This window comes from Lissotriton vulgaris, chromosome 5 (assembly GCF_964263255.1).
Source record: "Lissotriton vulgaris chromosome 5, aLisVul1.2, whole genome shotgun sequence".
Taxonomy (NCBI): domain Eukaryota; kingdom Metazoa; phylum Chordata; class Amphibia; order Caudata; family Salamandridae; genus Lissotriton; species Lissotriton vulgaris.
The window spans coordinates 686,454-703,355 of record NC_141693.1 but is presented as its reverse complement, the minus strand read 5'-3'; the positions used below and the strand labels follow the sequence as shown (position 1 = coordinate 703,355).

The 16,902-nt window shown below is 45.9% G+C and overlaps 1 protein-coding gene across 1 annotated transcript in view; it reads left to right on the top strand.

Annotated features, from left to right (window-relative positions):
• Positions 1–16,902, top strand: part of PHF1 (PHD finger protein 1) — a 1,060,025-nt gene that overhangs the window by 986,299 nt on the left and 56,824 nt on the right. Inside the window, exon 14 of the mRNA XM_086920608.1 lies at positions 6,623–6,700. Coding sequence (XP_086776734.1) covers positions 6,623–6,700 — 78 coding nt within the window. The remainder of the gene's footprint in view (positions 1–6,622; positions 6,701–16,902) is intronic.

The following is a 16,902-nucleotide window of genomic DNA, read 5'->3' as shown; positions in this document are numbered from 1 at the left end:
GTGCTGGTGTAATAACTGTGTCTGACAATTATTTAAGACTTGCTCTCTCATAATTAGATTATACAATCCTGTGTAATCAGTAACCTTACTTCCCAGTAGCCAGCCTTCCAAAGCCTTAGTGGCACAATCAACAAAGTCAGTCCAATCCTGAGACTGAGTTTTCTGGGTGTCTCTGAACATCAACCTGTACTGTTCAGTTGTTAAGCCAAACCCATCAATCAGTGCAGTTTTCAGGGCTTGGTAATCATTAGCATCCTCATCTCTAACAGTGAGGAGCTTATCTCTACCTTTACCTTCAAAGGAGAGCCACAATATAGCTGCCCACTGACTCTGGGGTACCTGCTGTACTTTGCAGGCTCTCTCCAAAGCAGTCATCCATTTGTGGATGTCATCCCCTACCTTAAAGGGGGGCACTATTTTACTCAGGTGTCTATTATCAAAACTCCTGTCTCTATCTCTAGGAATAATGCTGCCACCAGTGGGTTCTAACCCACTCAATTTCTGCTCTCTGGCAAAGGCAAGTTTCTCTTTGGCAAGGGCAAGTTCTTCCCTCTCAATCCTCAGATTCACTTCCCTCATCTTAGCTTCATGCTCTCTTCTCTGAGGGGATGTCATCCCTCTCTGAGAAGATGCCTGAGAGACATGGGTGTGAATAGATCTGTTAGAGCCTCTGGAGTGAGACCTAACTCGTCTATTCCCAAGATTAGGCCTGCTTGTTGATGGGTTTGGGGCTCCCCCAGTTCCATCCTCATGTAGGCTTAAGTTGGCCCTGGTAAGTCAACTGACTGTAACTGGACCTTTGTCTACCTTTCCTTCAGATGATTCTCCATCCTCCTCCTCCACATCTTCTGTCTCAGGGAGGTTAGAGTCATCTTCTACTGGGGGTATGCTTCCATCTGTAGGATCAGAGGGGCCTGGATTAGAAGCCATTCTAGCATCATATGTCTCTAAGAGACCTATCAGAAAAGGAAGGGTAGGGTTAGAACCCTGTTTCAGTTTCCTGGAGGTACACAATTGTCTCATCTCCTGGAAGCTGAGGGCTGCATATCTTGAAATGACCTGTGGAGGGTCAACAATCACAAGGGGAGTCACTGCGTTCTCTCCTGTGATAGACATGCTTTCCTGTGAGGTGTAAGTGGTGCACTTACCTACACTATGGGTTTTCCTACAGATCCCTTGCTAAGAGGTGTAGTCAGGGTGTGCTACTCCCTTTCTACTACAACAGCTGGTTCAGTAGAACTCAGAGTATTTCTAAGCTTGTTATATGTACCTATGGTACCTTATGTGATCTTTCAAATGATATCTCAAGATTATATTTGGCAAAAACGACAGCAAGCTCAAATCCCAACCGCTGCACACCAATGTGAGAAGTTGGCCTGATATATGATGCTCACTAATTCTAGTGATCACCTTGCATCAGTCCAAACAACCCTTATGGTGATTGGTTGTAATTCAACCTTATAGACCAGCTTTCCTAATGGTAGCATGGACAAAGCAGTCTTCGGCTAAACTCTTTTCGCATGTGAAGCCAGATGTTTTACCACATATAACCCCTTGAATACCAAATGAAAGGACACCACACAGGTAGTTATGAAAATAAACAAGATATTTATTAACTAACAAACACCTCTGAACTCTTTATGAGATCAGAGGGCTAAGCACATGACAATACTCTTAAGAAAAATACGATAAGTTGCACAAATTACAATGGTGCCCTAGGGGCACGGCAAACCATATAATAAGTAAATGGTATAAGGAAATCGATAGAAGAAATGGAGCTGTTAAGAAGCTGTAGGATCGCTGGGACTACACTATACTGACGTGAGGTAAGTAATAGGAGGCCCACGGAACGCGTGTGCAGAGTGTGAACTCACACACGAGATGCGTAACAAAGTCACTGGACAGTACAAATTACGAAAAGGTAAGTATTAGACAGTTCCATCTAGCTAGGACTAAAACGACTGGAAATCTGGACACTAGGAGAGTCAATCTACCCTTGAGCACCGAAATGCCCTTGTTACCTCACCCACGGGCTGCGGGTGCACAGGTGTCAGTGTGTCGGGTTTCCGCGTTGAAGTCTATGGAGCCTGGAAGAAAAGATGCTGCAGGCGGCCAGATGGAAGATATCCGGAGTGATCCAAGGGTGGATCAAGGAAGATGAAGACCTGAGAGCAGAGGGGACAATGTTCACAGTCACTAGCCAGTGACTGGAGTGGATCCAGGAAGGAACCAGATGATGTTGTTGCGATCAGGTCAAGAGTGGACGCTTGACTCTGCAGCCACGTGGACCAGGTGGTGTCTTCGACGACCAGGATGGAAGCACGAGCTGTCCCACGCAGGCTCTCGCTGTCGGCGATGTTGGATCCGGATTCGGCGTCAACAGGCTTTGGCAAAGGCAACCCACACGTTGAGTGGAACAGGCGTCTGGTGCGGACCAGGAGGGTCCGGTGTGCTTCTCCTTTGCAGGGAAGCAGGGGCCAGTCTGGAGCCACCAGACCAGCGGTGTGGGTTTCAAAGATCGTCGTCTAGAGGGCCACTAGCCAGCAGGCAAGTGACCAGACAACACGTCGAGCAGCAATCAAGCAAACGGGCCCCACGCAGATCTCGTGGATGCTGGAGGGCTGATCTTCTGTGCAGGAGCTGCTCGGGGCTGGGGCTTCTCAATCCCCAAAGCACTTCGTTGAGGATGCCTCTGAAGTCGTGCTGGAAGCGAAGTGCAGGTCCTCCAAGATGGCCGGTCCCACGTGTCTCGTCGCACTCACGGATCTCAGCTGTGCTGCAGATGTAGGTAGAGGTCGGAGAGGTCTGGGAATCCGGGTCTCGTCGGGCTCTGAAGTCTAGATCCACTCGGGAAGACGACAAAGTGAACCGCTAGGACGCTTGATGGTGCCTGCAGATGCAGGGTGGACACTCCTTGCCCACAAGGGAGATTTCTTCAGTCTTCTGTGGAGCAGAACGTCGATTTCCAGAGTTTCTTCTTGTAGAGTTTCAAATCAGGATTAATCTAATTTGGAATGGGACCAGCTCCTACCTTTATTCTCCTAAAGGGGGCTGTACTATGACTAGGTCCCTCCTATGGGTGGGACCAGGAAGGGGGGTGGTTACACCCCCTATCCTTTGTCCGGTTTCGCGCCAGAGCTGGGGCTGGAGTGCCCCCACAACTGGTTTGAACCGGTGTATGCACGGGGCACCTTGTGTGCCCCAGGCATGTCTCATTCCTTTCAGGCCTGTCCTACCTAATACACAAAATCCTGTCTGGGGTGGTGCTAGCACCTCCCAAGGCAGGAAAACTTTTGTCCAAGCCTCCCTCGCTGAAAGGACTCCAGCAGCAGGAGGTCAGACTTGTGTCTGTGGTGGCAGCATCCATTTTGTGATGCTGAGGCTCGAGTTAACTTTAACCAGGGTTCACAGTTACATACATGTCGTGTCCCTCTAGAAGGGTGGAATGCTAACCCCGTCGCCAGAATTGGCGAGGGGGTAGTATTCCAATTCGTATGACCCCAACATGTTTTGATAATGCTATGCCAAAGTTAGCAATAACCGCGAGGATTATAATGCACTTAAGAGTATATGGAGAAGTGTGGCAACCCATTGGTCCCAACCTTTACTTACCTGTAACGCCCCTGAATCTAGTATTTAGGGGGCACCCCGAACCTTGCTTCCCCAGACAAGAAACCAGAAGTGCCAAAGCTAACAAGAGGAGGGCGCCCACTGACTTGGCCCCGTCCCTACCAGCATTTCCCCACCTCGAACCTGCAGAAGCAAATGTCCGGTGTGTCCTGCAACCAGCAGCCTCAAAAACCCTGAGGACCTGCCCTGTCTTCAAAAGAAAAGACTGTCTCCCGTGAATACTGGATTTGTTCACCCACAGACTCCAGGTCTGGCAAAGTCAGCGAGTCTACACCACTCTGCACCTGCCCCCCACGGCCCGAGTTCGAGTGGCCCAACACCAAAAGGAAGTCTCCCCGGCGATCCTGACCTGAGATCCGGTGGCCCCTGACCTGCCTCAAGCCTCCAGCCGACGCTTACAGCCTCAAACTGGAAGGTCCCTCCAACCACAACCAGGAGCTGGTAAGAAGATCTGACCCTAAAAGGCACCCCTGCACCTGACGCCCCACTGCCTTGGTAGCCCAACCGATGGTGCTTAACCAATCCCCAACATCCCAACCTACGTCTCCAAGCGGTGGTCGCACCCAGAAGACTTTCGTCCCGAGCCTGCAGTGTGTTTGCAAACCGGAGACTCTCCATTGAAAGCTACAGGGCGCCCAACGCCAAAACAGCACTCTGCATCTGGCCGCCCCGTGCTACTGAGGGTGCACCTTTTGTGCAGGCTTGAACCCCCATTTGTCCTGAGCTTAAGTCCAGGAGCTTTGCTCCCACAACCCAGTGGCCTGCTTATCAGCTGCCACCAGCCGGAGGCCCCCTATCCCCCGTTGGAAAACTTTGGGCCTCAGCACTCTGCACCCGGCCTCCTTAGTGCTGCTGAGGGTGTAACAAGAGTGCATCCTTGACCCTGGGGGACCCCTGAGTCTACCCCCAGAATACCAACTCCCACAACCAAATACTTACCTTTGAAACGATAACCCTATTTTCCTTCATAGGATAACATTGACTGTTTTTCTGTGAAAAGTTTCTAAGTGAGGGGTTGAAAAATCTAAGAAACCTTAAAACTGTAACTAAATAACAAAAACGCTTTTACTTACAGGAAATGTCCCATTGCAGTATCCAGGTATACTGCACTGTATAAGGAAAGTAATCTGTAAAGTAATCTTCTTGACATTCTACAATAAAAACAATACAAAGTGTATGGACAGTATATCAAAAGCATTGCATTACTAGTATCTCTACAGTAAGCAAATCAAAGTGCATATACAATTGCAATTCAAACTGTTTACAGACTGCATTACTACTGTAAAGTATTTATTGCTTACGCGTGCCAGGCTTGCTTGGTTCTAAAATAAATAAAATAACTAAAAGAGTATTTTTATACAAAACCAATTGGTCCCAAGTTCAGTCTTTGAGTGTGTGATATCATTTGCTGATTGAGTGTGTACAACAAATGCTTAAAACTGTCCTCTGATACTGCCTTACGCTCGACCACACTTCCACAAGTAGAGAGTGAGGTGCTATCTACTTTTACCTCTTTCTACCTTTGGGGTTCCACTGGACTCTGTGCTCACTATACCTCACTTTGGTGTAGTACAGAGCCAGCTTCCTACAATTCATAAATGTGGTTTTTATCAAAATTGATGACCCCTTCTTCTAAGCTCATATACAGATCGAAGTGCTCACAATATTCAAACCTTATCAGTACAAGACCTTACATGATTTTTTTTTCTGATATGGTTATACCACATACATACCAGTCCAGTGCATCTTCGGTATTCTTTAAAAACTGTCGTTCTCTGGTGGATAGATCAATTCATATGTTAAATGTTGCTAGAGGTCTCTGGGTTTTATATGGAAAAAAACAATGACATAAGGAAAACATTTTGTTTGTTATTTATGGATTGCTAAGGACAAGTTACCCTGCCCTTAATCACTCGATCTTTAAATGCATTGGTACTTGTTTTGGGTTATACAACCAGTTGGCTAACAATGTGTTTAAAAGAGAGCCTAAAACACATTTGGCTAGGGAAAAACAGACTGTAGTTGTAAGGTTCAGAGGCTGGGAATTGTCTGGTTGTATGATATTTGTAAAGCCACAACACTGAATTCCATTCACACTTTAACCAATTATTATTGTTTAGACTTGTATGCCAGAACAGATGCAGCTGTTGGCTAAGCTATACTACATTTTTCTTAGCTTGCTTGTTTTTTCAATTTGTGAAGGGGCTTGGTGTCTATACTTATTCAAGATAGTCCCTGTTTGAGCTTGCAACTCACCAGTAACCAGCTAACTCACCAGTACCCAGCATGACGGGGAAGGTTGCTGGATTCTTAAAGAAATTCTGCAAGACTTTTACCCCTCTGGCTGCATTTCCCTTCAATTCTGTTATGTAAACGCTCTTCAGAGGCAGCATCTCAGTATCTTGTGTTTTTTTTTAACCCCAGCAGTTTGAGCATTGAAGAAGTTGTATTCCCAAATCTGCAGCTTCTTTTGTGAACTTCTCATTTTCAATGCATGTTCCACACCTATGGGGTGCGCTCTGATCTTTCCTGGGGTTAAGATGTAACCATCTTGTCCCTTATTGTTTCGTATTTTCTCATCAATTTCAGATTGGGCAGAGCCCAGCTTTTGAATCTGTCATCTGTGAGCTTTTGTCTATCTGTTTACAGGCCATTTTATTTCATTTGCCTGGGATTAAAAAATATCCACACACTGCCCTCACATCCCTACCCTAATTTGTTTCTCTCAATCACTCCTCCAAAAATAATCATCTGCACTTTATAACTATTAATGCATTGACCAGTCTGCACCACATTCGAGACAAGAAAACCAGATGTAGATTGGCCAGTTGGTGTTGAAATTAGTGTGAACTCATCCAATGTGTCAACAGGTGTGTGCAATTTCCTGTGGACATAAGATCTAAAGCATAGCTATGGTGATAATTTCTCTCTTTATTCTTTCTTGTACACTACTCTTCTCATGTAGGTTATATCTTTGTTTCTCTTTGAGCAGTACGCCTATCAGGATGTTTGCCTCATTCCACCCATCAGCAAATACATCCAGCTCACTGACGGACTCCTTCCAAAACAGGTGAGACGCCGTTTTCAGTGTGGATAATTTGTGGCTCTGTTATGTGAATTGTTTCTGTATGTTTTGTAGTCTTGGTCATAGAGGTGTTGTATTCATTACTCACCATGCACTTGGTAAGTAAATTATTGCTGGTACTCTTGAGCACTGCTTATGGTGTACTGCTTTCCCGGTGCATTGTCTGGTAGCTGTGTTGGCTGAGCTAATGCCTAATCTCTGATCTTTGTTGTTTTGTTACTCCTAGTTTATTGTTACTCTTAAGTGTTACGTCGGGTCCACTTAGTTGTTCATACTCTGGAGTCCTATAAAGTGAGTATGATTGAGTAGGCTCAAAGCAAACATCTTTTATGATGTGCCTAGAGACCTACTGAGGTCAGGCTGGGCTTTGCAAATGCATGGTTTGCTTTGGTACCTGTATGACACAGAAAAGACAGTCACCAAATCAGTGATTTCGCACCAGTGATTTAGTGCTAAAGAGCAAAACAAATCAAAACAAAATATGCCCGCTACCAAGGGTTTGTGATTTGGGGAACACTGAAAACATTGCCAAAATATAGCAACAGTACTGTGCATGTAAAGGTAATTTTTTACGTGAAAGGTTTTTGCTTTAATAGAGTCACCGTCTAGCCAGCTAGAGAGAGGAAAAAGCAGTTTTTGCCACTGTATTGCATATTTGAAAGTAGTGGCCATTGTTTGAATGTGTGCTCCAGCACCCACATTGTAGCCCTGCAGATATCTTTAAAGGGAACTTCTCTCGCCTGTGCTATTGTAGTTGCCTTGCCTGTGGGGGCTGCTTCTTGACCAGCGCATGACAGGTTTTGAGGCAGAGGACTTTCCGCCTGAAAAAAAGACTTCTTTTGCATTGTCATGCCTTTATTTGCACATGAAAATCCCACAAAGACCACTCCTTCCTCCTTATTTTTTCCCGAGATGTCACCCCTAGAGCATGTGCCCTTCACATAAGGCAATTGACTTGCATCTGCTAATTCTCACTTGTCAAATATATCAACAGGCTATTTTACATTTATGATGCTTTGAAAGCGGAAATACATTTGCACTCATCACTTAAAGAGGACTTTGCCAACACTATTTACACCGTTTGTTGGAGTATGGAGTCAAGGGCAAGGCATGGATGCTGTTAAAAGCTTTTTTAATTGATAGAACACAAACAGTGTCACTAGGAAAGTTCTACTCTAAACCTTTCTCTTTACCGTGTGGAGTGCCGCAGGGATCGTCCCTTAGCCCTACCCTCTTTAATGTTTGTGGCGCCTCTGGCACCACTGATCAGACCCTATGGATATGAGTCTTACCTCATATGCAGATGACACACCAATTGTAGTGTCACTGCTACCGGGACAAGAAGTAGGGATGAGCAAGAAGTTTCATGACTGCATGGGAGCAGTCAAAACTTGGATGACACAGAATTGCCTAAAATTAACCTCAGGCAAAACAGAGATCCTCTTGTTTGGAAATAAGGCCAACTTCTGGATCCCGGACTGGTGGCCATCAGATCTGGGCACCCTCCCTAATTCTACGAGGAAGGCAAACAATCTGGGTGTTATGCTGAATGATAGACTGACCTTTGAGGGCCATATAAAAGCCACAACCTCAGCCACCATTCACTCCCTTAAACTGCTCAAAAAGATCAAACCTTTCCTGCCAGAAGACAGTTTACGAACAGTCGTCTCATCCCTTATTTTATCACAGCTGGATTATTGCAATGGGCTATACTTGAATATCCAAGAGCGGCACAAATTACAGATTCTTCAAAATGCGGCTATATATACCTCCAAATTTGTATCTGTCACCAAGGAAATTAAAAGACTACACTGGCTGCCTATCAGTAAACGGATGCAAGTTAGTCTCTATGTATTGTCTTCAAGGCTCTACATGGCAAGGGTCCTGAATTCTTGACTCGCCAGTTTCAATGGTACACTCCCAAAAGAACTTTGCGCTCACTAGGAGACAAACTAGTGAGACTACCTCCCACTAAGAAAACTAAATGGGGGGGGGGGGGGGGGGGGGGAGTTTCATTTCAGGTGCGGCCAAGGCTTGGAATGCCCTCCCTTGGAATCTGAGGCACTCCACTGACCACCTCGCATTCAGGAAGGAACTTAAAATGTGGCTATTTAACCTATAGAATCCCTCAGCTACACCTTCCTTGCAACCCTGATCTCAGTAGAGTTGAGCTACCAGCGCCAGGACACCCTCGGGTCACCCTGCGCTCTATAAATATAATTAACATAACATAACATCTCCTTCTATGACCTTGCTTTTATTTAAACCGTTAGGAACATGAAAAATCTACATGCCACCTCACCCCACACCACCGTGAATTCAGCGAATCTAATGATAGACACATCACTAGGAGTTCAAGTGAATAAAGAGAATGGAAACTGGCTAAAGAGAGCAACATGTACTGCACTAATTCTGTGACCTTTCACCTTTATGTAAAATATAACACACCTTAAATGATAAATAAATGCAATTTAAAGTAATCTGGAAAGCATTACTCTTTAGTGGTAGAATAGCTAATTGGTTACTGCAGATATTTTTGAGGAATAGTGAGAAGTATTTGCGCTGCCGGGTCCTAGCCTGCGACTGAAAGCACAGTATATATACAAGTCATTATTTTATTGTAGAATTGTATTACCCACAGAATAGGATAAGCTAACTGAAAATGTGCTGAGCCATCTTTGCTTACCATTGGCTGGCTTTACTGTCGCTCATTTATTTGCTGCTTTTGTTTTCTCCTCCACCTACTCAACATTGCTTCCCAAACCCGCCCGTGCCACTTTTCTCAGTCTCCCCAATCCCACTCGGTGAGTCAGTTTAAAAAGAAGCACAAGCATTTACAATGCAACGGTCTCGCCTTTGCAAAAGTTAGAGCTATTGGCATTGTAAATTACAAAATTTGTATTTATATGTTGGTTTTGAAAACAGATAAATAAATGGCATTGTCATTTACAATGCCAATAGCTTAATCTCTCGCAAATGCGAGACCTATTGCATTTGCACACACACACACACACACAGAGCCACACGCACAGACACAGCCACACACACACACACAGCCACACACACACACACAGCCACACACACACACACAGCCACACACACACACACAGCCACACACACAGACAGCCACACACACAGAGCCCCACACACAAATATACACACACACACACAGAGCCAGACACACACAGAGCCAGACACACACACAGAGCCAGACACACACACAGAGCCAGACACACACACAGAGCCAGACACACACACAGAGCCAGACACACACACAGAGCCAGACACACACACAGAGCCAGACACCCACACAGAGCCAGACACCCACACAGAGCTAGACACACACACACACAGAGCCACACACACACAGAGCCACACACACAGAGCCACACACACAGAGCCCCGGAGCATAATTCCAAGAGCCAGCAAAGGGGAGTGTGTGGAGGGAGTAAGGGGTTAAATCTAAGGGGCAAAGCGTGTCTGTTTTCAATGTGTATATAGGTTATGCCGCACGTAGTGAATTCCGGCGCCACCCACGCCCCCCAGCACCTTTCTGCGGCTCATGGGACGCTGCCCGCACCCGGCCTGCATCCGCCTCTGCCACCATTAACCTGTGCTAGGCCGCGCCGCACTCACCACCTCTGGCGCTGGCTACACAGGGGCCCGCCTTCACTGCAGCCGCCGCAGTCACCAGCTCCAGACTCCCCCTGCTGGCAGGTGCACCTCACGTAGGCCCGGGCTTTTTATATGCTATTTATTCACTGCAGTCAACGAGGTGCTCGTGTGGCCGCCAAAAGCAGTTCCTTAGCCCACTCCACACTTAGACCGCACGCCCAGCTATGACCGCCGGGGGGAGATAAGCCACCACAAGTACTTTCAGAGCTCACAGGCCCTTTTAGCTGTCGGATCACTCACCCCTAGGGATGGTACATACAGTTGTTCCTCGCCGGCACGCCAGGCGGACTGCAAACACAATCAGGGCCCTCCACGCCCACATACCAGCTCCTACGCTATCTCACCCCTCAAAGCCACTGCTCACCTCAGCTTGTATCTTCATGCAATCTCGTACCCCCGATCCAGGCCTGGCAGCTCCAACTCGACCGCAACTCCCTCTTGCCTTCAGCATCAATCACACCCGGCACAGGATGCGGGGGGGGGGGTTCCCAGCCTGCACTTGCAACACAGGTTCCTAGCAGCTCCAGCCAAACAGCACAAGTACGGCAGCCGCCATCTTGCCGTCGCAATACGCCTCCGGCTTCCGTAGGGTCGCTCGCCCTCCGCTCCAGGGCTCAAAATGGTCAGAACATTATTCCCATTCCGATTCAGCTGCCCACGGCTGCAGATGGACCGTTGTAAACAGGAGTATGGGCGGATAGTCAAACTAGGTCGGTGTAAAACGTGCATGCTGAGTGAGGTAATATTTAACTTGAAGGGTCGTGACAAACGCGCCAGGCATGGAGAATCATAAATGTAGTTGCGTCGTGAGCAAGATGTTCATATTTCACATTCTGCAATCTGTGGTACAACGTTATCTTGTGAGTGCCTGTTTCCTGCGTCGGGAATGGCAGTGTGCTGTGCGAGATGGGGCGGACTGGTAGTTAGGAATTCATTGTCCATAACTGGGAGTGGCGCTACATGTGGAATGTATGCCTATGCGAGACGCCGTAGGAAGTCTGACTGGAATCCGAGGGTGATTGAGGACACAGAAAGCTTTAACCCTCGCCAGTAGCTGTGCTCACAGGGCTCGCGCATTCTGTCGGAGGTAGCGGCACACGGTTTGTGCAGTTAAATAAAAAGCTTTCCCTCGAAAATGTAATGAGCTCAAGATTAACTCGATTGAGCTTAGAGCAGTGTTTTGTGGTCGGTGGCAGAAATCAGTCTGCAAAAACACTAGACAGCGGGAGGGGGGGGCGGGATAGACATACTAGCAAAGCCAGGAAACTGAAATCGTGCAGCCCACCCCTGCAAACACTTTCAAAATGGCCAAAACAAAGCTTTAAAAAAAAAAAAACACCGCCCACCACCGCAATGACGATCGCAAAGGGGCAGAGACCGAAAAAAACAGCGGAACGCCCACGAATCTGCTCCCGCGAAGATTGACATATCTCACTTCCAATGGCTAGCTTCCATTTATGGAGCTAACCAATAGAAGAGAGAGGCGGGACAAAGCCCCACACTGTCTAACATAAGATTTCGCCTGCGCGAACACTGCTGCGCAGTGGACGCCAGGCGAAACCTAAAAAGATCTGTAGTTAAAAAGTTTTTTAGAGTGCTGGGCAGCAAAATGCTGCAGACCCTGCAACCATAAAAAGTGCTTTCACTCCACTTCAGATTCAGCTTTTTAGGGCTCGCCTGCTGTGCGCATGCGCACAGCTGTCGAAGCTCTATAGGGGCTTAAACAGCTTTTAACCAAGCACGATTCCACTGGCGATTCCACGCAGTGCATGTGCTTTTTAGGTCATTGCGCAAGCGCAAGCCCTAAAAAGCGCGTGCACAATGCCGCCTGCCTGCCTCGCATTACCACATCAAAGGCAGCCCAGCCCCCCTCCTACAAGCTTCTCAGCGTGTGCTCTGCCTCAGGCCGGCATTTCTCCTCCCCATATTATGCTGCTGTTGTCGTGTGCGTTGTGCTAGGGCGCTACATTTACCTAATCTGCGGGTGTACACTCCATTGTTTGTGTTCGTACTGCAAACTATGTTCAGCCACAATTTATGCTCACTAGTGTTGAAATTTAACACCCATATGTTAGCCCCTTTAAAGTGCGCCGAGTTTTGATCTACCCTAACTCTAAATGATTGACACATGTGACCTGCTGCAGGGTCACGAAATACATGCTGGCCACTGCGTGCTAGACTGATATTGTTGATAGAAAGAGCCCTTCTAATCTTAAAAAAAGTTTCTACAGTTTTCAAATACAGCGCCCAGCCTCACGGCCAACTACTATCATGCCATTCTATCTCCTTCGAGCTTACCGGGATTAAAGAATCTCCTGGGTCATCCACCAACCGATGTATGCAAACGTCACGGACTCCTGGGCCCTTAAATACGATTGTTAATTGGCAGAAACACACTCCGTCGTCAGCGGGTTTTATACAACGTGAACAACGGACACTGCTAAATTTGTTATAAAACTTCCGCCGCCATTTTAGAGTGGTGTTGTTTATCCCGTATTCTCGTGTTACCCGAATTACAATTGCGAAATGAAAGTATTGTGAAGACGATTATAAATGTCAAAATAACTATTTAAAATATTTGTTGTTTATTTTGATTAGATGAGGATAGTATTAGCGGTGATATCAGCAACAATATTGATGCATTAACCTAAACTTATGGTTACCAATTAGCCACTATTTTGGATTGGTATTTCAATCTCGAAAGCATTTGTTGGTAAAATGCCTAAGTACATTAATTTAAATATTATCACTATCGGGGATGCATTACGCTAAAATTGGTAAATATTATCTTTATTTAAAAAAAAACTTTAATTAATTATTATTAATAACGTTCTAGCCGATGATCTCAACAACATCATGAATGGACTAACCTAAACTATTTTAGTGAATGCACCGCCATTATAGATTGGTAATTAAGTCTCAAGAATTTATTATGCTGAAACACAGTGCATTAATCAAAGTATTATTATCACTATCAGAAAGAACCACTGCGCCCTACGTTTATTGGTTGATAAGAATACTAAGATAATTATTCATTCTATCCAGAGCACCTGCGTGGATGCATCACTCAAAATATGTCAAATCACTAAGATTACGCCAACATGATTTATGTTATCTATTCAATCACAAAGATATTTTTTATTTGTTATATGGTTGCTATTGGTCCCATTATGTCTATTCCATTTATCAATATTATTGCTACAAGTATAGCTTATATGTTTCTGCATTTTAGTCTATTCCATAAGTCACAAAACCGCATTTATTAGAATCCATTTATACTAATCTATATTTCATAAATTATATGCGTATAAACTACTCAGGCTATATCACCAATTGACCATGGTTATCTGTATCTGTACATTATCTTCTTACATAAGTGACCGATGCTATACTATTGTGAAGATTGCTATTAATTTTTGTGTATTTTGTGACTTGGTGTTTACAGATGTTTTTAATGTGTATATTGTTGTGCTATTTTTAGCAAGATTTTTTTAATATATAATTTTATATGATTTTATATGAACAAGTGTAATAATAATAAAAATATGTTTTTTCCTCATGGAAAATAATTTCTGTTTAATTATTGATTTTCTGGTGTTGTTGGTACTGACCCAATGAGTGTGTTGTAGAGTTGTTGAATACTGAGGTAAGATTGGACATATTGTATGACTAGAGAATACCCCAAAGGGAATCTTTCTCAGACTTAAGCGTCTTCTTGGTGTCCTGTCCCTTTGGGTTGGTGGACCCCTCTCGTTTTATTGAGTCACTCCTATCAATTTCAACAAATCTCCTTCTCGTTAATATTTCACTTCTGTTCTTGGATTTTCTTCACAATAAAAAACACTGAACATAATCTTCACAAAAGTTATTTACAAAAGTTTATGCTATTGCCATTACAAATTAAATAAATTATTTAAGTATTAATTATTTTAAAAAATTAAAAGCCATTGTTATTTGTAATGTCAATACATCTAAGTCACGTAAATACAAAACATGTTGCATTACAAATGCTATAGGTGTCACATTTGCGAAAGTTATAACTATTGGCATTGTAAATGACAAAGCTATTAATTTAGCTTTTTTTAAAAATAACACATGAATAAAAAAAATATCATTTATAAGACCAATAGCTCAAACTTTCCTAATGCGAGCCCTATTGCATTTCCAATGCTTGTTTTAAATGTACCGATCCGTCTCAAATCGGTAAATATAAGGGGGAAAAAACTTTGTATCCATGTCATTTCGTAAGCAGGCGTGCTCCTACAAAATATTGTAACTAACCATGTGGTCACCAATTTATATTTATTTATTTAACCTTTTGGCCACACTGCACATCATCTTGCTAATGCTGTACATCTGAAAGAGACTATTACTTATAGATTCCTTACCTTAGAATTACCCCCAGGCGTCAAACTTTATCCGGAATTATTTTTGACAGCAGTACCCTTGCGCGTCAGTGGGTAGCGTCGGTCGACTCCGTGCTCATCGTCTGCATCGTGATCGCTGGGATGATGTTGCGCTGTCTACTTAGATGCCGCCCCTGTGCGCTGACTTCAGTTCTTTCTTTTTCCACGCAAGCCAGCACAGATCCGGAGAGAGTGGTAACCTTAGTCACTTTTTGACAAAAACATTTCCGACTTTTGTCGACATCTTTTTCGAGTCGTTCGACTCCTGGTGCAGGTAGGAATGTCCCATCATCAGACTGGCTTCAAGCCTTGTGTCACAAGCTGATGTATGTCACGGATCTGCAACTCGTGTGCCTCTGGTGCTTGGAGCGTGACCACTACCCGAAGTCTTTGCGGGAGCGGGCCCGAAAGCTTCTTGAGGCACCCCTCGAGGTCCCGGTCAAGAGGAAGGTCGTGGGACTGGTTGTGGAACCACCACCATCATTCGTCATCACAGTCTTTGTCATCAGGTAAGTCGAAGCTCCAGAAGAAGGCGAAGAAGTATCGTCTCTCTTCGCCTTCTCCCTGTCAGTCGACCGGCGGGACATGGAGGGTCGTCGTACTCCGGCTCTGCCATCGAAGCCTGCTGGAAGGCTCTGAACTTCCCTCCCTTCCCGGGATCCAGAGCGTCCCCTGTCCAACTTCATGCATTTTACGAAGCCCTCCATTCCATCTTTGGGCAGCCCGACTCGGCTGGTGCGTCTTTGGGCCCCTCAGACTCGACTGGGAGCACTAGGCCTTCAATGCTGGCAGCTCTGGCCTCAGCGCCGCAGGGCCCCCTAGAATCCAGGCCTGGGTCCGATCTGTGCCGGTTGACCTCATGGTACCGTCCCCGGCACCGATCCCTCTGAAGACGCCTCTGACGACAGTTGCATCCCCGGCCGGTGTCGACCCGGCCTCCTGCTTCACTTGGCACAAGCCGGGCCGAAGACGGCTGAAATGCCAGAAACCGGTCCCCGGTAGCTTGTCTCCTTTCTGGTGAAGAATTGGCTTGGTAGTTTAGTCTGCCCTGTTCCCATGATGCACTGGGCCAGGGACAGACTGATTTGCATATAGCCAGGTTCTGAGCTGGGATGGTGCAGTGAGATAAATAACGGTGATGGATCAAGCCCTGATCTTTGGACCGGGTAAGAGTGGTCTGCTTAATTCAGACACTCTGTTCATCACCACCCCCTTTTCTTAATCGTTTTTGGCCACTATAGGTGTGGCAGGGTATACTCAGACATGAGTCCCTTTCTCACTGCACCATCAGGATTCAAGCAAGCCGGGCCGAAGACGGCTGAAATGCCAGAAACCGGTCCCTGGTAGCTTGTCTCCTTTCTGGTGAAGAATTGGCTTGGTAGTTTAGTCTGCCCTGTTCCCATGATGCACTGGGCCAGGGACAGACTGATTTGCATATAGCCAGGTTCTGAGCTGGGATGGTGCAGTGAGATAAATAACGGTGATGGATCAAGCCCTGATCTTTGGACCGGGTAAGAGTGGTCTGCTTAATTCAGACACTCTGTTCATCACCACCCCCTTTTCTTAATCATTTTTGGCCACTATAGGTGTGGCAGGGTATACTCAGACATGAGTCCCTTTCTCACTGCACCATCAGGATTCAAGCAAGCCGGGCCGAAGACGGCTGAAATGCCAGAAACCGGTCCCCGGTAGCTTGTCTCCTTTCTGGTGAAGAATTGGCTTGGTAGTTTAGTCTGCCCTGTTCCCATGATGCACTGGGCCAGGGACAGACTGATTTGCATATAGCCAGGTTCTGAGCTGGGATGGTGCAGTGAGATAAATAACGGTGATGGATCAAGCCCTGATCTTTGGACCGGGTAAGAGTGGTCTGCTTAATTCAGACACTCTGTTCATCACCACCCCCTTTTCTTAATCGTTTTTGGCCACTATAGGTGTGGCAGGGTATACTCAGACATGAGTCCATTTCTCACTGCACCATCAGGATTCAAGCAAGCCGGGCCGAAGACGGCTGAAATGCCAGAAACCGGTCCCCGGTAGCTTGTCTCCTTTCTGGTGAAGAATTGGCTTGGTAGTTTAGTCTGCCCTGTTCCCATGATGCACTGGGCC